At 52.3% G+C, this 16936-nt stretch overlaps 1 protein-coding gene across 14 annotated transcripts in view; it reads right to left on the minus strand.

Annotated features, from left to right (window-relative positions):
- Nucleotides 1–16936, minus strand: part of BCOR (BCL6 corepressor) — a 118872-nt gene that overhangs the window by 11656 nt on the left and 90280 nt on the right. For 9 of the 14 annotated variants that reach the window (XM_027533114.1, XM_027533115.1, XM_027533117.1 and 6 more), the window contains exons 2-9: nucleotides 14056–14181; nucleotides 12663–12741; nucleotides 8896–11739; nucleotides 8195–8248; nucleotides 7537–7723; nucleotides 1741–2001; nucleotides 1091–1435; nucleotides 158–483 (exon numbers count right to left, since the gene is read on the minus strand). In XM_027533114.1, the coding sequence (XP_027388915.1) occupies nucleotides 158–483; nucleotides 1091–1435; nucleotides 1741–2001; nucleotides 7537–7723; nucleotides 8195–8248; nucleotides 8896–11739; nucleotides 12663–12741; nucleotides 14056–14141 (4182 nt within the window). In that variant the 5' untranslated portion in view covers nucleotides 14142–14181. The remainder of the gene's footprint in view (nucleotides 1–157; nucleotides 484–1090; nucleotides 1436–1740; nucleotides 2002–7536; nucleotides 7724–8194; nucleotides 8249–8895; nucleotides 11740–12662; nucleotides 12742–14055; nucleotides 14182–16936) is intronic. The other 5 variants (XM_027533123.1, XM_027533125.1, XM_027533124.1 and 2 more) reach the window with 3 other exon arrangements.

Genomic DNA, 16936 nt, shown 5'->3' on the forward strand with positions numbered 1-16936 from the left:
TTTAGCACCACCCAGGATACAGGCCCCCTAGGACAGGGCAGTGACATTTTGGGGGAGGGTGTTCAGGAAAAGGAAACCTTTGTCCCCGGAAGCGGAGAAGCAGGCAGGCAGGATGCACTGGCACGACCCAGGGGGGAGTGCCGGGGGCAAGAGGTACCTTGCCATCGGCATTCTCCACGTAGTAGTCCCCTGGCAGCGGCAAGCTCCGCCTGGGCTCCTGCGGGATCAAATGCTTGGTTTTGCACAGTCGCTTCCCGGATGGTTTCTCGCTGTTGTCGGGGTATCTCTGCAGCAGGGAGGCAGCCTGGCAATCCTCCTCTTCGTCCGTGCACAGCACATCTGTCTTCTGGCTTTCTTTAATTTTCTGCTGTTTGGCAGGCAGCCTCGAGCCTGCCGTACAGCTTGGCTGACTCTGCTTTCTGCCGGTTAAATTGGTGGATGAAAAGCTCCTCATGGGCGGAGAGCCGGAGAACACAGGCAAACCTAAATCCGGAGGGGGCGGGGGGGGGGGGGGGTGGGGGCAGGCGGGCGGGAGGCAGGGGGTGGGGAGAGAAAAAGCAGGCGTTACACAGTTGTAGCCGGTGCGGAAAGAAAAGCCCATTGTTATCACTGATCACTGGAGTGGCTTCAGTTTTTAAAGATATACCAATTATGTTTTCAAAGCATTAATATTTTAATTATCCCACATTCAAACGCCAAATGGCAAGTTGTTTCAAAGGGCCTGGACAGGGGTGCAGAAGCCAGCCCTTCCTGCTCTCCAGCCCCCACCCATAGGGGGCCTTGGGTACTTGGGACGTGGAGACTGGGGACTGCCTGAGCCTGGAGTGAGGGGTCACCCAGGGCCTCCCTTCTTTGCCCATCCATGAGGCGGGTGAGGTGCAGCCCAGGAAATGGAGCTCCCTCCTCACGGTATATTCGAGAAGGAAGTGTGGACGCTGAAAGGACCTCATGGAGAGAACTCCCCACCTGCCACATGCTACTCCGTCAACTTGGATGGAGCTCAGGTCTCCTCCAGGGCCCTTTCCCACAGAGGGCAGGTGACCCAACCTCCAGGAGCCCCTCCCACCCCCCCAAAACAACCCGTGCATACCTTGTTCACTGTCACTGGATTTGAGGGACTCTTCCGACCAGGTTCTGTTGCCTTTGGCTTCTGCCCTTTTCCTGCCAGGTTTCTCTTCGGAGATGTTATTGCCCTGGGCGGCAACCTCAGGCTGAGCTGCCTGGGTCACTTCCTTCCTGCCCTGCCGGCCAGGTTTGCTCTCTGCTGCCGACACCTGCTGCTCCCACCGTTCTCTAAGGTGCAGCAAGTGGCGTTGCTTTTTGGGATGGAGCCCTGTTAATTCAATGCACACCTTCAGGTTGGTCAGCTCACTATAATGTGGGTCTTCTAAGTGGTTAGAGGAACTGTTTGTCATTTCCCTCTCAGGCCAGTCATCTAATGGAGAAATAACTATAAATTAATCAAAAAGCCCCCTGGGGCGGGGAAGAAACTGTCTTATACATCACTGCCGGGGTGGGGGAGGGGAGGGGTGTGGTCACTGTGGAACTTGTCACCAAGTCTCGGGAGGGGGGCCTATTTGCCTTTGGTCATCTTTGGGCTCCTGTACCTGGCTTGGGACGGGGGAGGTGTGAGTGGGTTGCCCCAGGGCTCCAAGGTGGGACTGGAACCTTCCATTGCTCCACCCCCGGACTTTACTTCCCCTGGGTGCCCTGTGGGGCCGGCAGCCGGGCCAAGCTCACCTTTGGAGACCCGTCTTCGCTTGGCTTTCAGCAGCGGGTCCTCAGGGAGCTCTTCCACAGTGGTCTCAGTGTGGCTGCTGTCCCCTGAGACCTTGCGCTTTCTGTCCGCCCGGAGGGTGGGGCTGTTCGGCATGTCTGGGGTGACCTGGTCGGCGGAGGGATCGCTCACCGGCTGCCGATCCAGGAAGTATTTCTCCACGGAAACATCTTTGTCGTCTGGGGCTTCAAAGGGGTCGTGTTTGCTTCCGGCACTATAATCGCCTGTCGGGGCGGGCAGGGAGAACAACAGGGAAGGAAGGAACAGAGGTCACGAGGCAGGCAGGGTTGGGGAGCCGGCGCGATCCCTACGCGTCGGATCCCTACGCCCGAGGTAATCTGCTACCAACAGACCCTCCCCTTTGGAGACTGGGGGCCTCCCGTGCTGGAAGCACAAGACCCTCGGAAAGACCATGTCCCAAAGGAAGGGCACCTGAAGATACTCGGCCCAGAAAATGAGGGGTGTGGGACACTCACTATTGCCCTTCTCCGTGTCCATAGTTGAGGTCGGAGAAAGTCAAGATGAGGCATCAATATCACTCTTCTATAAGCACATGAGAGAACTGCCTGCCAGCCACCTCCCAGTTGGTCAACTTTGATGGCACTCAGGTCCCCTCCTGGACCTTTACCAACTGCGAGTAGGTGAGCCCGCAGCAAGCTTAAGCCAGGGCTGAGCTACCCGTCTCTATGGAAACAGCTGCTGAGGTCATTATTTTGAAATAAAAGGACGACGTAATAAAAAGACCAAATGTCCCCCAAATGCCACACCCACAGGGACAGAACCAATGTTCACTTGGGTCAGCAGGGGCAAGGGTGAAGAGAACAGGGCAAGAATGGTGGGAGGCTTGGAGACCAAGGGAGGAGGAAGCCTGGCAAAGCCAAAGGCAAGGCTTCCTGTTGTATGTACAAAGGTGAAGGGCAGTTTCAAAGAACTCAACCAGATCTCTACAAGTCCCTGTGCCCTCTTTCCACAACCACTGGGGGGAAAAGCATTTCACTGCCACCAACGGGGCGGGGGGGGGGAGCCGCGCGCACACGGGGCACTCCTCCATGTTCCAAAGACTAGACTCCACCCCCTTCACTGGGGGCTGAACCGCTCACACCCCAGCCCTGCCTGCTTCGGCTCCTTCCACTCAATCTAGCACCACTTGGGGCTTTTCTTCCAATCATCCCAGCCTCACATCACTCCTCACTTTTGCTCCAGCCAAAGAACAGTTTGATTGCATTGCTGATCGTATTTTTTCCTAGCATGCAAATAATTCCATAATGATTGTGTTCCCCTAAGATGACCCTGACCATCACCCCGGGGTGGGGGGTGGGTTGGTATGACTTTGGTATTTCCGTTAACACCTAAGCTATGCTCCTTGAGCACATCTTTTAGATGAAATCATAGACACACTCTTCATGTTCCCATATATAACACTTCTGCCCAGCTGGCTAGCCCCCTAATCAACCTCTCTTGCGCGGGCATTCTCAGCATTTAATGGCAGTCAGTTGTGGGGACAAATTTCACCCCGGCCTTGGCTAGCCTGGCCTGTGTTCTCAATGCTGGAACCCATTGATCTTTTCTCCAAGGGCATCCCAAGGTGGGACAGCTCCCCGTCTACCCTTGCCAAGGGATGGTGGAATCACCTCAACTGCTTGGGTCTCCTGTCATGGCAGCAGGAAAAATCCCAGACTCCTGGCCTGTGCTCATGGGGGATATAGTCCAGATCACTGAGGGCCTGGGAAGAGGGTGTGCTGCAACTCTCACCTTGGCTGCTTTGTGACCCTCTGAACCACTCTGGCAGGAACAGCACCTCTTTACAACTTGGCCCCCTTCAGTTGTAAAGTGGGAGTGTTACTGCAAGCCTCCTCCTGTGGGTGGGCTTCAGAAACACAAGGAAAGGCTGGAAAAATTCCTTTAACCAAAAGATGCCAAGATTTTCAGAGCAGACTGAATTTCAGGCCTGAAATGTATGCTATCTTAAGAGGTGAGCCCTCCTGGTTACACCACTGGACTTCTCTGGTCCAATCAGCCTTTCCTAAAAGCCCCATGGAAGAAGACCCATGGAGAAGTGTAACGGCTACTTTACGAACCCCCATGTCCAATTTTAAAGTTCATTCAAAGTGAGTTCCCCCCCACCTACTTTAGCTAGGAAAGATGGTTCCAACTCGGTGGTTTGGAAGGAGAGGTAACTGGGTGATGTCAGCGAATGCCGTCAGTGTGGGGCCCTGCCCATCTGAGATGTCCCCAATCACGTGAAGAAGCTGTCTACCCTCAGTGTTTCTGATTCCACTTTCACCTACTACATTTTAACCCTGTATCTGTAACAGTCTCAATCCATCTAGGGAGGCATCTGGCTCAGGGAGAAGGTTTTCCATCTAAGTTTTCACCCTCAAGGCCAGCTACCTTCATTAACAGTGAAATTACTTTATATCTTTGGCTACAAAAGGCCAGTATTTCTTGCCCATAGAAAACCACTTGGGGGATCTATGATGACAGCTTCTCAGGTGTGGGCAGGCAGTGACCGTGGAAGCTCTTCCTTCTGTTCCTGGAAGAGTAAGTGCACCCCAATGAGTCAGACCCTTCCTGGGGGCTCCTCTAGGCTTCCCATCTGGTAAAAGCTGCCTGGGTGCAGAGGGCACCCCTTCACTCACCAGGACCAAGAGTGCGCCACACACATGCCCACCATACCCACTCAGCTAGGGAGGGCGCTCCTGCACCTGACCTTCCCAATGGTCCTTGTCCCCAGGGACCCCATGATAATGTCCGTGGTTCCTCATCCTGGACTATTACTCAGGAAATTTCCACTGCTCAAATCAGGGCTCACTGAAATCATCCCCCCACGCACATCGCTTAGTTGCTTTCTTCCCCATTAGGTGAGAGGATCTTTCCCCAAATAGGTCCATCCAGTCTCCCTCTCCCAGTGCCCGAGTCTTTCAGGGCAAAGATCTCAATTCTTCTCAGTTAAGGCCCCGCAAGACCTTATGCTAGTGTGACCCTACCCAGGCCAATAATAACCCTGAAGAACCCTGAAGGACATCCAGCCTGACTGGCCAAGATACCCATGGCCACCACCTACGGGGGAAGAGACTCTTGTGTCACCTGGAGCTTTTCAATCACTGTTCTAACCACAGGACTACACAGGACCCAGAGGATGACCCTTGAGGGTAAAGGAGATGGACAGAGAGATACATGGGGATCCCAACCATCAGGCTTGGCCATCACTGCTACTTTTGGTCCTCCTAAAAGTGGGAAGCCATGGGCCCTTGGTCACCCAGTCTAAGCAGGTGTGAACATGGCTGTGTTGTTTGAGGTTTAACACTTGCTCCCTGCAGTGTGGTCATATGACTCACAACACATATATCCCATAATTTATCATGGTTGTGCCATAGCATCACCTCAGAGAAGCATCACCATAGCAACATTTACAAGTCACCGTGGCAACAAAGCACCCTCACCATTGAGGAGCCATGCCCGGTGAGGCCTAAACAAGGTGGGAGGGCTCTGAGATGTTGGAGGGCTCCCCACAATTGAAATCCCCTTCTCTGCAGCTTAAGTATAGCACTGCCAGTAAAGGCTAACCTTGTTAAAACTTACACCCTCTACAGAGGAAGCCTAGGGAATCTCTGTTTCAAATTAGTTTACAAATGTGCAGATGCTCATATGGAAGAGAAGTTCCCTGAGCTAAGAAGTTTCATGAAGCCCCTTGACTGAGGTTTCCTCCAGTTTCTGGCCAGGCACTGCAGGCGGTCATTTCAAGTTCGAGAACGAAGGGGCCAATACCTCCTTGTCCCACCCCATTTTCAAATGTCACTGAGGGTTCCTAGCGATAATGAACTTCCCAGTTTGAGGAACCTCCAAACTCATTTGGTGAACTTCCAAAATAAAATTGAACTCAGCCACCCCTGCGATCATAAAGAACAGTGATCATAACAAATGAAAATCCTGGCCATTGTATTTTCAAGTTAATTCACTTTTTTTTGAACAAGCCACTTGCAAGCCCCACCATCTTAGAAGCACCTGGTCACTCTCGGGGGAGGCTACTTCAGGAGGGGGAAGGCAGACAGAGACGTCTGGACCTCTCATGACCCCAGCCCACCCCAGCTCCCACATGCTCACTCTGTGGCTCTCAACCACACTGACACCCATTAGAAGGACCCTCTGAGCCAGCATGGGCTCAAGATATGACGGTTCAAGGACAGGAAGGCCCATTAATTTCCAGTTGAATGGACTGAACACCTGCTGTGCTGTGGATTCGGAGGCGGCAGTAAGGACAATGGCTCCTTTAATTAGGTGAACCTTCTCAACCGACTACAAACCACAAGTCTCCAGAAGGCAAACGGAGCTCCTCACCTTCCCCAACCCTCCTCCTGCCCTCCCATGGTGGCAGTGATTCAATGACTCACTGGACCATGTCCTGGGTGCTCCAGGAAGAAACCCATGCCCTGAGCTCAGAGGGGGTAGTCGGGGGTGGGGGGTTGGTGAGGTGGCTTTCCAAATCAACTGGGGCTCAGGCCCTGCTCCCCACCAGCCTCGTCTTGAGGCTCAGCAGGCAAGATGGGGAAAGACACATTAACTTCTCTGGGAAGAAGGCTGGAGTAAAGCCACAGAGATGTGAGGGGTACTGGCCACCTTGGGTCTGGCCATGTTGCTGGAAAAAAGGGCAAGAAGACTCAAGCGAGCTAACTTCCTGCTCCCTTCCTCCAGCTTCCCTCACCATCCCCCCAGAACAGGCAGACCCCGCTTCCCCTCCCTAGAGAAGCACCCTTCGAGACCATGCAGAACCAGCCGGTCCTGGTGTGGCTCACCCAGAATCCTGGCCCGGAGATCCATGGCTGGCAAGGATGGCTAGACAGACCTGTTCTCTGAGCAGCTGCCACCCAAATGTCAAGCCACCGGAAGCGTATTGCTTCCTCTCAACTCCCTCAGCGCTGGGAGCTGAATCACCCCGTTCCCACCAAGGACCCAGACCTTCCAAATGTGCCCACCATCCCCAACCGTCCTGTCTCAGGAGGATTCTGCACCCACCCTGTCCTCGATGTTCACCTCATGCCCTCATTCACCATCACTGGTGAGGTCTGTGGGGTCCGGAGTGGGCTGCAGGCCCCAAGCACGCACACTGAAGAAAACAGGGAAAGACCTCCACTGGCCGCCAACACACCTCCTGAGCTCAGGAAGTTGACAATACATCCCGAAGTCAACCCCAGTGGAGGAGCAGTGGTTGGGACAGCAGTGACCCAAGGCAAGCCCTAGCTTTCTCTCCAATTCTGCCTGCATTAACATAAGACACCCCCTGTCTAGTGGGGTGTGATAAACATGTTTATCCCATGCCCTTGGAGTGTGCTGTCAACTCCTAATGGCTGCAAACAAACCTGCCACAGAAAATAACTATGCTCATCTTGCTGGTGCCTTCATCAGCCCTCATCCCATTTTAGCAAAACTTCTGCTTTTGGAGGGAGAAGACGAGGACGTTCCATTTCCTACTAGAGGAGACCATTGCTATGGAAGGTCTGGCTCTGGCTGCAAGTGTCATTCATTCCACTGCTACCAAAAACCCATACCCCTACCTGCTATAAAATATTTGCTGCGCTTGAGGTCTTGCATCGCCATTCCTCTGCTCTATTATATTACATTAACTACGGGACCAGTGTTTCTCTGGAAAAGGAGACACATCCCAGGAAACAATGTCTCACACATGCCTCATGTATAAAACAGCCAAATCGCCCTGTTCTCACCAACATGGCACAACACACAAGCCACTGGGGTTCACTTACATCTCTCACTGTTGTTGTGGTCGGCAATGGCCTCCTCCAGGGCGACCGACTTTGGCTTTTTGTCCTGACTTCCTTTCAACCTTTCCCAGTCAGTGGGGCTGAATTTGCACACCTCGGAGTCCTTGGTTGGGGGGTGGCCACCTTCTCGCTCTTTCATCTCCAACTCTGAGAAGCGCATCATTGCACGCTAGGAAGAGAATGGAGATGAAAAAAAAACAAACACCTTACCATTAAAGCTACTTCATTGGCCTTACCTTAAAGGAAAGTATTTTCCAAGAAAAGTTTGCCCAAAACCAACCACACTTTATGATACAACTGAGATATTTTAAAAGTTAATGATACAAATATAAGAGTGTCTATATGTTAAGCAGTCCCACACTCTGTATTCATAAAGCCATATGTGTGTAGAGATATATGCGGTGTGTATGTAGAGCCATACATACACTGGCATAGAGACAGACATTCTCTTTCGAAGGTAAATAAAACAAAACAAACACAACGCAAAGAAAGCAAAACAAAAAACACAACAGAAAAGAAAACAAATGCACAATGAATAAAGACGACCATGGCCCACAAACTTCCCTTTGTATATTTGGAAATGAAATTTAACTCAAAAAGTTTATGTAAGATTCTAGTAATAAAAATTTGAAGAACTGACCTCACAGTAAGCAGCGGGTAGACATAAAATACTGTCCTCTTGTAATCCTTCCATCTATGTAATTAAAATGGGCACTCAATGGATCATTTAGATAACTTCATCCATTTTTATAAGCATAAACCAATTTTTTTCTTAACATTGCAAAACAATTTGGCTTTATTTAGCTTTTAATTAAAAGTAAAATATCTTAAGGAAATTCCTAGACAACATCTATCATTCACTAGCAAGTTAAATACATACTCTATCCCTTTAATCGAGGTTTTTTTGTTGTTTTTTCTTTTTTTGGTGAAAGAAAAACTGCACAAATCTCACAGACATGCGGCGGCTACACACCTCCACCAAGTATCACGTAAGGCATTCTAAGCAGTGCTGTTAGATTCATTTGTTAACGTACAGTAAAGTAACGGCAGAGAAATCAAAGCAATTGATACGTCAATGTCATGCAGTATTTTAGACATCCTCTAAAACTTCCGTTATCAGCATTCAAGTGGAGTTTGCTTAAAATCCACAAGAATCCACTTATGTTCCCTTACTGGATACATTTCAAAAAATTATATTATCATAAACTTCATTAATCAAATCTGCCCGGTGTCCTGCTCTAGTACCCCCGCCCCCTTCCTCTTTGAACATTAAAAAAAATAAACAAAACAAAAAAAAACTGACAACTGGTCAGGCTCCTGCAATTTGGGTGGGGGGCTCACCTGCAATGCCCGCTGCTCCCGGCTGAGCTGACTGGAATCGGCATACAGTTCGGTAGTGACGCACTTGAACCGGTCACCCACGTAACCAGCAGAGTTGGCGATTCTCTTTGCCAGCTTAGATGGCTTTGGTTTCAGAACTTTGCCATCAGTTGATTCTGCCTCATCGGCTCCATCTTTGGTATAGGTGGGGGTGGCGTCCACGCTCGGTGGGGCACCGCCCACGCAAAATGGTTTGGGTTCCTCTTGGGTTTTCCCGAAAGTGACCGCAGGGCCATCGCTCCCCGGGGTCGGCTCCAGGAACGGAGTGGAGACCGGCATTGCCAGATTCTCCTTGTTGGTTCCCGCTGGAACATTCTCCTTGCTTAAGTTGAAAACTGACTGGCCTGGAGCCTGTTTGAAAGCATAGGTGTCGTGGAAGTCATTGATGCGCCCCAGCTCATCTCTGAGGGTGACGAAATCCCGGTGGGGCTGCAGGGCCGGCTCAGCTGGGGGTTTGCTGGGCTCAGTGCTCTGGCCGACACTCTCAGCTGTGAAGCCGGGTTTGGATGTGTTGGCTTCAGTCTTCGCGTCGGGCTCTTCCCGGAGGAGGTCTACATAGACAAGCTTGTCACTCTTAACAACGGTCTTCCCTTGATTCCAGCTAGGGCTGGGCTTGAGGTTCTTGTCCGTGGTGACTTCTGGATGTAACTTGGTGCCACTAGCTTCGAGTATCTCGGAAAACCTGTTTCGGAGGCTTGGGTCCTCGTAGCGGGCCCTCTCATGGGACCGGGACCTCCTCTCTGGTTTCTCCTCTTTAGTGATCTCAATGGGTGTGTGAGGTATCAACATGGGATGCACCATGCCCAACCCCAGCGCGTCCTGGTAGGTCACGAACTCCGGCCGGCCTGTGGGCAGCCCGTAGGGCAGTCCAGGCTTTGGGGCGAGGTGCCCAGGAAAGAGACTGCCGCTGGGCAACAACACCGGGTGAGGGTAGACAGGGCCTTTGCCATGCAAGGAGAGGGGACTTAAGGCAATGCCTTCGGGTGCTGGGTAAGGGAGGTAACTCCTGGGGTAGGGAATTGGTGGGGACCTGAACGCCTCATTTGGAGAGAGAAATATCGAGCTTGGTGGGAGCCCGTTCTCATTTGCTTTGAAGCTTGGCTCTGGGTTGCTGGCTTTGGCGCCCTTGCTGCCGGTGCTGCCGCTGTGCTTGGCAGGCGTGGTCGGGGGCTGGCCCACGTGCTGGATGACAGACGGTGTGGTGTCCACAGAGCCCCTGCTGGTCTTGCTGCCATCAGCAGTGGCGTTTGGGGCTGGAGATGCAGAGGCTGGGCGGCCGGCACTGGACACTGAGCCGGACACATTAGTGACCACGGTGTCGGTGGCGCCCATGCGGGGACACGAAGAACTGCGCTGCTGCGGGAGGGCCCAGTCCAAGGCCTTGTTCTTCAGCGGCAGGCCTTTGCCATTGTTCTCTTCGTTAGGACTTGGCCCAGGCACCACCCAGGACGAGGGAGCCGTGCTAATGATCTCAGATCTATAGATAGCACAGCCGTTTCCTGGAGGAGATAGTGTTTCTTTCGGAATCTCACTTCCGGAGAGCACTAGGCCACTTCCAGCTCTGCTGTGAACCAGGACGGTGGGTGCCATCTTCTTCATGTGGTCAGCTTTGGAAGTGTCTACATCCACCACTTTAGAAGACAAGTCTAGTGGCTTATCGGTGACGTCTTTGGTAACCGTCTGCTTCTCCAACAGAGGAGGTGAGCTGCCATCCTTTCTGTCCTGACCCGCTGTTTTCCGAGTGTGCCCAGGAACTGGCTGGGCGCTTTCGGCTCCTTCTGGAGCCTTTGGATACTTGCTGCTGCAGAGCCTGGCTGCGGGAAACTCGCTGCTGACCGTCATGTATGGCTTTGACAGGGTGACAGAGGGTGAGGTGGAGATCCGGGCATAGTGCTTGTGGAATTCAGAGTAGGTGTCCGCAGTAGGCTGGGAGGGAAGGTGGACTCGGGGTGAAGGCCGAGGCGAGGGGGGCAACAGGAGAGCCGTGTCCCCTGGCAGGCCGCTGGTGACCGCCTTGGCGGAGGGCACCCTAGGCTGTTTACTGTTCTGGATGTGGGGGTATGAGTGAGAATCGACCGGGTTCCCAGGACTAACACCCATCTTCCAGGGCAGGCTTTTGTCTGTGCAGTGGACCAGAGGCGGGATGGCTGGAGAAGCGGAAGGCGTCGAGAGCCTCATGGGGGAAGCCAGGGACGATGGGATGTGGGGACTGACGTAGTGAGGTGGCGGCAGGTAGAGAAATCGCTCCCCGTTGGTGCAGACTGGCGAATATAGCGGCTGGGCCAGGCCATACGACTGCTGAGGTAGCAAGGCCTTGTACATGTTCAGGGAATACTTATTTGGCGAGTCAAGGAAAGGGTAGATGGCTGGCGTGGCCCCCTCCATGTAGGGATTGACCCAGGGTAGCCGCAGGTAACTAGCACCATTGATGTTGAGCGGGCTCTGTTTGTCACTGGCAGGCCTGTCTAAGCCCAGAGTTTCTGCCGTGGGGACAGCACTTTTTTGTATTCCTGGTGGTGTTTTGTATATAGCACTGAAGCCATTCGGAGGCTTTCCAGAGACAGCGGAGGCCTCCACCGTCTCGGGTGTATTCGGTTTGAACTGCATCTCTGGGGTTCTTTCGGAAGAAAACCCCAGACCGCCTAGAGTGGTTGTGGCAGCCTCCCGCCCTTTCTCTGAGCCCAGTCCACACAAGCTAGAATAGACGATGTTTCCGGGAACACGCAGTCCTTCCCGGATCAGGCCAGTGCGGTCCATGCTCAGCGCTGCCAGGCCATCGATCCGATGGGCCGTGGTTGCATCCACCTTCATACAAGAAGAACATGGGTGTTACCAAGGATGTGCCTCCAAAGCAGCCCATCCCAAAGAGAAACCACAGACTAGCTCAGTAGGATATCAGCCTCAAGATCTGAGCGGAAAGGGTTAAAAAAGCAAGGCTTCACAAGGTCCGTGGCCCCCTCCCCCCTTATCCAGCACCCTCCTCTGCCTGCCTTCTCACCTTTGTCCGACTAGTATCCTGGAAGCACATAAAATGATCCCTTTAGACTTGAGGCCCTTGCATTAATTCAGTCATCTATTAACTCTGGAAAATCCACCTTCTCAGCAAAAATTCTTCGCTGCAACTGAGGTGGTACCAACTCCACTGCTCTCAGCACCGACCTTGTGGGGTACAGATCTCAGACTCACCCTCCCTGGGTCCACTCAGGATGGGGTGGGGTGATGTTCACTGGGGCTTTCCCAGATGTGTGGAGGCATTATTTAACATAATAAAAAAACCCCAATCTTTCAGGGGGACAGCAAGGAACAGAAGACTTGAGCTGTCTCATTTCGAATCAATAAAGAGGCCATGGGTCAAACTGCAGTTGTGTCTTTCGACTTCTTCTCCCTGGTGTCTGAAGATGGCTCTGTTTCATATTTTACTGGGAAGGTAAATCCTCAGGGTCTACTTGGAGGCTAGAAATTTATCCAGCTGGGAGCGCCGGTGGGGCACATAGCTTATCAAGGAAAAGGTGGTACGGATCCCACCAGTCACCAGGATATTAGGGCATAAATGGCAAGCGCAGCCAAGAAAGCAAGCCAGGAAGAAACTGGGTGAAGCCTTGTCCCACTGCCTAGGCTTTCTCCAGCAGCCCCCCAAAGGCCCTTTAATGGTATGCAAATGAATGCACGATTGATTACAGATCACTGATACTCAGATAGCACATCAACAGAAGCCATTAATCTCTTACCACGTTGTGGTTCAAGGGATTTTCTTCCCTTAGTTCCAGTCTGGCCTTTGAAGCGTCACCATCATTTACGGGAATTTTCCTATTTAAAAGGACATACCAACTTCATGAAAACATTCCTCATTTAATGTATCTTTCATAGATTACCCCGGAACAGGCCAGTTTCTAAAAACTCTTTTTTCCCAACTGCCCTTAAAAAAACCAAAAATTCCTCCCCCATGGCCCATATTGAAAGTTATCCCCAAATGGTGATTTAATCGAACTGGGAAAAAAACCAAAGCAAGGCAAGGGAACGGGGATGCGAAATCACAAATATGTCCCTGAGTTGGGTAAGGTAGAAATTCTGCACAACTATGTCTCCTTCACGATTGTTTCTCCACACAGGCTGGGCAGGGCTGTCTGGGCCCTGCAGTCCGAGCAGACCCTTATAAGCTCCACCGGAGGACAGGCGTGTGGGTACAATGGCCAAAGCCAAAAGGGCAGACCTGGAGGCTAAAGTCTATGGGCCAGCCATGTCAACCATTTCTGTGTTACCCAGGAGGACAGGTTCTCAAAACTTTTCCCCAAAGTTAGGCACCACGTCCTATGAAACTGGTTTCCATGGTGATAATGAAGCCATATTTGACGGCCTTTATCAAAATGATGGGGGATACACACAAATATACAAATGTTAGCCGCTCCAGAGGAAGAGGCCACACATCTGTGCCAGGCTGTTGTGGCTGCCCTGAGACTTGTTATCAGAGAGCATCGATAAAGAAAGTGCTTGGTGCCAACTTCCAAATCCCCAGGATAAAATCGCTGACAAACAGCAGAGCAAAGTTTCATCATTACCCCGAAGAGCAGCTTCAATTATCTACTGCTTAGCTGCCCCTACCCCACACTCCCAAACTACTGATTAGGAAGCATAACAGAACTGTTGGGTGACTGAAACCAGGAGCCGGTGGCCTCGCCAAATAGGCGGCAGAGGATCTGGAGAAACCCTGGGCTTCCATGAAATGAAGGGTGGCTTTTGCCCCATTTATTACTGAGCAAACTATTTGTTTTAAAAGCACATCGAATGCCGATCCACCTGGGCCCACACTCCTGACATTTAGAGTTAAAGCAGCATATAGACTGGGATTAATTCTCCTTCATAAATATGAAATAATAAATTAAGGACGAAAGAGCACTGAAAGGCCGCTTTAGGGGCTAATCTCTTAAAGGGCGGCAATGCTTCGCTGAGCCGGGTTGCCTGTTAAAACTGTAAATCAAGGGCTGCCAGCTAGGCAGGAGATCTCCCCCCACCACCCCCCTTTGGGCCCACTCTGGCTGTGAGGAGGTGAAGGGGGGCTCTGCTTAGGAGCCCCAGGGAAGGACCCGCATGCTCCCCAGGCCTCAGCCAGACCCATGCATTCACCTGTCGTCACTGATTCCACACATGCGGACCCTCTCGCTGTTCATCCAGCTGTGAACGTTCCCATACAGGGGGGTTGCTGAAAGCATGTCGTCTTCTTGGATGGCAGCTTTTCTTCAAGCGTCTAGTCTGTTTAACAACAACAAAAAAAATCCCAGGAGGTTGAATGAAAAAGAGCCAAACAGGGAATGAGAGAAACCCTCTTTCTAGGCAAATTCATATGGAGTGTGGAATGCACACTCGGGAAGGTAGAGCCTGCTTGGACGTTGTACAGACGGCTGGGAGTGAAGGAGTACGCCTGACCCAGGGGTTCAAGGAAGGGGATGGAACTTCCCTAGCAGGAGGCGCCGGGGATGTGGACGGCCCAGCACCTTGGGGCCCCATCAGTCAAGGTACAGCACATGGCACCCTGCACCTGCCATTCTCCCTTCCCCTTTCCCAGCCTTTGGAGAACACACTTGCATAAAAAGCGGCTGGTGGGGGATCCCGTGGAGCCCCACACTGATTCTTCTTGGGGCTGAAAGGATGGGGGAGAGCGGGTCGGAGGTGGTGGGGGCGGAATAAAAGACACGGCAGTCCAGTGCGGCAGCCCAAACCACGACTCATTTCCAGGGCTGTGGTGTGCACGACTTACAGGTGGAGGATTAAAAAGTGTCAGTGGGCTGGCAAGCCACCCCACCCGAGCCCTAGATTAGATTAAGCCCCAAACCCGGGTGGTTTTGCCTGGGTGGTTTGGCCTGGGAGCTGCAGAGGGAGGCGGCTGAGTAATTCAATGACGCCTGCTCGCTGGGGACAAAAATCATTAGCGAGCGCAGAAGTCTTAGCAGCCTGGGCTGTTGGGCTCCGGCAGCGAGCCGCTGGCACTGGGGGAGCGGGCAAAAGCCACCCATTTCCCATCCACTGGGAAGGAGGGAGGGGGAGGCGGCACCTTCCCCCCTCCTTACCTTCTCTGCCCACCACCCCCACCCACATCACATTCTAGTTTGCTGCATGAGTGAAGGGTCAGGACAAGCTGCATTTTATTAACAGGATTATCACGGCGCGTGATTTATCCTCGTGCAGGATTTTAATTGCTCTTTGGAGGTTGAGCCGTTTCTTTTGACTGCGCTTCAGCCCATATCCTGCTGTTAAATGCTGGGTTAATAAGTAGGGGAGCCTTTAATGCCTGGGACCGATGGCCCTCGGCAATTCCCCCAGCTCGCACGCTGCCTTGTCCAGGCACCCCCCAGCCACAGCCTCTGTACACCGGGACCCAAACCTGAGTGTGAAATCCCTGGTGTGCAGCTCATGGGGGAACTTTTCTTTCTCCTCCCTCACACACCCACCCACAGTTTCCGAAAGCCCAAATGTTCCCTAAGTCGACACATTTCCTTTGTTAGCAGGGAAAAATATGCAAATGATTGCTTTTACACTTTTGCACAGGGAGCTAACTGCCAGGTTGGTTGGGTGGGAGCCACTAGGACTGGGGAGCACCTGGGAGACCCCAATCCCAAAGCCAGGCTATCCCTCTGGGTTTCTTTGTCCTAACTCGGGCTTTTGTCCACCAGCATCCCTCATCAGCCCCTATACATAGAACACCGTCTGTTAATCAAGAGCCACGCGTGCAGACACACACCATGCATAGTTAGAGCTCAACAATAAAGCTGGGAGAGAGACAGCAATCTCCCTGTGTGTCCAGCCTGGTGGGATCCTGGAGAGGTTATTTGTCTACAAAGTGTCCCTTTCTTCAGGCAAGCTGGGACATTTCCAGGAGGCTGGCTACAGCGCCCCAAAGACAGACTCAGTCGGATGCAGGCATTGAGGAAGGTTCTGAGGGGGTCCACAGGCCGTTCTTCTGTGTTCCAAACGTGCACATCAAACTGGGAGTAGGCCACCACGAGAGAAGGCTCACTCAACAGTGTGTCCCCTCTCTAACCCCTGCCACCCCTTCTAACAAAAGGAAGACAGGTCTCAATCTAGAAGGTGGAGCAACATTCCTCAGTGCAAGTGTCCTGGCTGCGTGTCATGATGAAATTCGGACCTTACACCAAAGGGTCCCTCTATCAAACCCTTAAGAAAAGGATGAGGGGAAGAAGCGTGTGTGCCCTTGAAGCCACGATCGTCTGGTGTTCCAGTCTTCAAAAGTTACACCAGCTGCCTCCTAAGAGCTTCTGTTAGTTGTCACCTGGGGACAAGGGCCTCTGAGCACCAGACTGAGGAAATAGGAAGGCAGTTGCCACAATCACCCTACCGAGCCCTTCACCCACCCCCAGGGCCTGCAGCCCCCTTCCCTTGAAAGGGTTTTTCTTTGGAAAGGGCAGCCTGAATTTAGTGGGTGAGGTGGACAGAGTTTAGAAGAGACAACCTGGGATCACAGAGTGCTTTCAAAGCTTCTCCCCCGCTCCAGGTCTCGTCTGGTTTTCAGTATTAATACTGCACAGATAAATAACACCCTGCATCAGAATGAAGTGTTCTGAACAGCACAGGATCAGATGGAGGGCTGAGGCCCAGAGCATGGTCCAGTGTCACAGGGGTGGGGGTGAGAGGAAGAGGGGTGAGGCCCAGTATTGGATCCTGCTGACTACACCTACACACACACACACACACACACACCCCCCACACACACTCTCTCTCTCTTATAATCTTTAGCTGCCCCATGAACTTTTTGTGAACTGTTTAAAAGTGGAGGTCTGTTGAACAAACAGCGGCGCCACTGCCAGCCATAATTTCATTGCAACGAGCTAAAGACTTTTAACTCTTCAGGTTCCTGGCCAAAGATGGAGCTGCGCAGAAAGGGCCATCGAGCCAGGGCCCTGCCCGGCGCGAGGCCCTTCTCCAGAGTAACAGCCCACATCCTGGGCAAAGGCCAGACTGCTTACACCCCCCATCACTGAAGGACGCCTCC

The sequence above is a fragment of the Bos indicus x Bos taurus genome, chromosome X (assembly GCF_003369695.1).
Source record: "Bos indicus x Bos taurus breed Angus x Brahman F1 hybrid chromosome X, Bos_hybrid_MaternalHap_v2.0, whole genome shotgun sequence".
NCBI lineage: Eukaryota > Metazoa > Chordata > Mammalia > Artiodactyla > Bovidae > Bos > Bos indicus x Bos taurus.